The 3,709-nt window shown below is 56.4% G+C and overlaps 1 protein-coding gene across 1 annotated transcript; it reads left to right on the forward strand.

Annotated features, from left to right (window-relative positions):
- The first annotated feature begins 683 nt into the window (after window positions 1-683).
- On the forward strand, window positions 684-3,291 carry LOC135579228 (uncharacterized). The gene is made up of 2 exons (XM_065060019.1): window positions 684-1,607; window positions 1,703-3,291. Exon 2 carries the CDS (start codon window positions 1,941-1,943, stop codon window positions 3,051-3,053), a length of 1,113 nt encoding a protein of 370 aa, XP_064916091.1. The 5' UTR covers window positions 684-1,607; window positions 1,703-1,940; the 3' UTR covers window positions 3,054-3,291.
- Window positions 3,292-3,709: the final 418 nt, after the last annotated feature.

Genomic DNA, 3,709 nt, shown 5'->3' on the forward strand with positions numbered 1-3,709 from the left:
GAGCAGAGCCTGTCAGAAATGCCGGCAGCCAATACCCAAGGGAGATGCCCTCATAGCCGTGGTGCCACTGCTTCTCTTCCCTCCCTGTATAGGCGTCAGGCAGCAGCTCTATTGGCAGCTTTTATAGAGAGGACCACGATGGCCCTTCAGGTTCCTAAGGAGAGGGACCTGGGACTGGTCTTCTGCTTCAGGCTTCCAGAGACAGCATGGGCTTCCATCTGCCTGGATGACCCCTGCACACCATGGCTGCGATTTTGGGCTGGGGGCAGTGCAGGTCTGCAGAAGAGGAAGAGGAGGGGAGCAGGGACTCCAAGCTGACAGGAGACAGCAGTGAGGGCTGGCAGAGCCAGGGAGGCAGGAGAGGCAGGGCCTGGCGCCCAGGGCCTGTCCCAAAGCCACAGCAAGGGAGCAGGGCAAGCATGGGGCTGGTGGGGGCAATCCCAGCCACAGAAACTGGACACCAGCCTGGGGATGGGGACGAGCTGAGGCCGGGTGGGACTCAAGAGGACCAGCAGGCAGTTCATGGGGTGTCAGAGGGGCAGTGCAGGTCAGGACCTGGAATTTGGCCCTTTCCAGTGAGAGGCCAGAGGCTTCGTATGGCCCTGCACAGGGACAGCTCTCAGGACGGGGTGGGCTGGCCATGGTCCTGATGAGCTGAGCTTGCTCCAGCTGTGCTACTATTGTCTAATACTCAGGTGACTGTTACCGCTCTCGGTTCAGCTCAGCTTGGAGAGGGTCACTTGCTGCCAGCGTCCCTGCATCACAAACGTTGCCACAGCTGAGTGCTGGTGACACCGCAGCTGGTGAAAGGGTGACAGCCCCGTGTCACGCCTGCATCACAAACGCCAGCCCCATACATAGGTGGGGCTGAGTGAGGCTGGGCGGCACTTTGCCTGCGACCTGCCAGGTGAAGAGAGATGCTCTTGAGCTGGGAACGAAGAGCAAGTGGACTGCGAGTTGGGACCGGCTGCTCCTCCTCAAGCTCTCCTTGGTTCTCTTTGGCACTCTACAGGCATGTCTGTCCAGCTCTGGGAAATGAGCTGGTTCCTCAGCCAAGAGGCCTTTGTCATCTTCTTGGCTTTGCTGTGGTTGCTGCTGGTGCTGCTTCTCTTTCACCTCCTGCCGATCCTGGCCAAGCCCCAGGTAGGAGTCAATGCTGGGGCCGAGCGGAGCCCTGGCCAGCAGGATGGGGGGTCAGCAGGGGCCCGGGAGCATCCCCAGGGGTGGGCTGGAGGAGCCCAGCCTGGCAGGAGAAGCCGTTTCCCAGCCGGGCCCTGGCCAGCCTGGGCCAGCAGCCTTGGGCTGGGCACAGGTCTCCCCTGGTGGGCTCTGGTTTTATGCCGGTGCCACTGAGGTGGCGGGGAATGTTCCTCTCACCCACTGCTTTCTGTGCCTGTGTAGGAAGGGAGACCAAAGCAGCACCAGCACAGAGACAACAGGGGGGATGTCAGAGGTGAGCAGACCCTGGGCAAGGGCAGGTGCCCTGCAAAGACACCCCCTGGCCCCACGAGCCCACCGCCCCATCAGGGAATGCACCATCTGCTCACTGTGTCTCCTCTGCCTGCAGCATTTGTCCTCCTGGAGACTTCACGGCCCTCGAGAACACAGTAAGTGGAGCTGTCCCCAGACGAGTGTGACAGCCCTCTCTGGTGTCCCCCCACCATAATAGGTCCCACTAACACTGTCCTCTGCTCGTCTGCAGCTGCCGTGTACATCCAGACATGGGTCCCATATATGAAATAGCCGATCAGTTCAACAGGGCAGTCGAGAACCTAACAAGATACCTTGACAAGTGAGGCCACTAAGGACGGGATGGGGATGGGGATGGGGATGGGGATGGGGATGGGGATGGGGATGGAGATGGGGATGGGGCCAGAGACATGCCTGGGGGAACGACTTGGGGAAGGTGTAGAAAAATTAATGGGCCTAAAACATAAGTGATGATGACCTTATGGAAAGATTCACCTCCATGGCATGGAGCTGACAGTCTCCCCACATTGTCCGTGGTCAGAGGGAGATTTTGTGTCCAGCAGGCAGGAACGAGGCTTTGGACACACACTGGGTGGGACCCCACGTCTGTGATGCAGCCTGCTGCCTCCTTCAGAGCAGGAGGGAGAGCCCCAGGGTGCTGGGGAGTGCTGGGCTCAGGCTTTCCCTACTGCTCCTCCTCACACAGGCTCAGCTGTGAGACACCTGATGGCAGTGAGAGCTCCTGGATTACCATCACAGACAGTGAAGTCGGTTCCTCTTCAAGGGCCTCTTCAAGGGCCTCTCTGTCCCCTTCAAGAGAAGACGCCCAAAGTTCCATCCTGACCAGCACTGCCAGTTCCTCTGCAGAGGTGCCTCTGTCCCCTTCGAGAGAAGATCCTCACTCTTGCATCATGACGAATGAAGCCAACTCCTCTACAGAGCTGTGTCTGTCACCTTTGAGTGAAGAATCCTGGACTTCCACCACAGCGAGCAACCTTGGCTCCTTCTCACTGGCTTCTGCCCTCACTCCCGTGGATGAAGGCGACATGGCTCACGCCTCCAGTGTCCATCCTGGCCTGGGGCATCCCAGAACAAACCTTGAGGAGCAGCCTGGCCCAGAAACTTTCCCATCCTGTGAGGAAGTGCTGGCCATCTGCCTTGAGGCCAGTAGTGTGCAGCAGCAACAGCAAGATCTCCAGATCCTGACAGCTGCTCCCACTCCACCTCCAGAGGTTCCTGAGGTCTGCTCCAAGGAAATGGAGATGCCTCTCACATGCCACAAAGACCTGGACACCTTGGAGAGCCTCATCCTGGAATCCAAACTCGAGCAGGAACTGGGCCTGTCAGCCAATGTGGATGACACTCCAAAGACTGTTCCAGCCTCTGCTGCTCCAAAACGTCAGCGACCAAAAAAGCAAGAGGTGATGGTGCTTCCCATTGTGCAGGACCTGTTCTTCCTGAAAAAAGATATGAAAAGCAGACTAGAGCGTCATATTTACAAAATGAACGTGCAAAGGCACTACGGGCTGCAAAAGAAGATCCTGGAATGCGAGGAGAGCTTTGAAAAGTTCATTTTGAGATAAACGCCTCTCAGCCTTTCCCTCTCCAGCCGCACTCTGAGCCCCGCCGTTCCCCCTTGCATCACTGGGACACGCACGCTCAGATGTGGCACCGATGGGAAGAAGCAGGGCCCTGGGATGCACAACCCTTCACCTTCGGACCAGGCACAGCGGGCGCTGCCGCCAAGCGATGGACATTTCCTGTTCAAGAACAGCCTCTGTGTCTTGATTTCCTGAGCTCATATAGCTGATCTAAATAAAAATTAAAAAATACAAGTAAGATGTGGGGCCCCAGCAGTCTTTCTATGACCTGAGTCATTCTTACTTCATGCTATGGAGGGTTTGGAGGTGGCTGAAACAAATGATACTTGGATCTGCCAAGGAGAAGGGAAACACAAGGCAGCTTTCCAAGAGAAGTAACATATCCAGACAGAAAAGAAAGTTTACAATCCCTTTTCCCTCAAGGAGAAACCAAAGGCTGTGGGCTGAAAATCTGATCCGGTTGTAGAGGTTTCTGTCCCTCACATCTGTCAGGACCACTGTGCACACAGGGCCTTCCTCAGTTCTGTCAGAAGGATGCAGGCTTAAAAAAATGCAGATTGAGAACTTTTAGGCTGACAGGAATCATTTGACAGGACTAGGCTAAGGTGCATGTCCACATGAAATAACACCTGCAGATC

The sequence above is a fragment of the Columba livia genome, chromosome 3 (assembly GCF_036013475.1).
Source record: "Columba livia isolate bColLiv1 breed racing homer chromosome 3, bColLiv1.pat.W.v2, whole genome shotgun sequence".
NCBI classification, from domain to species: domain Eukaryota; kingdom Metazoa; phylum Chordata; class Aves; order Columbiformes; family Columbidae; genus Columba; species Columba livia.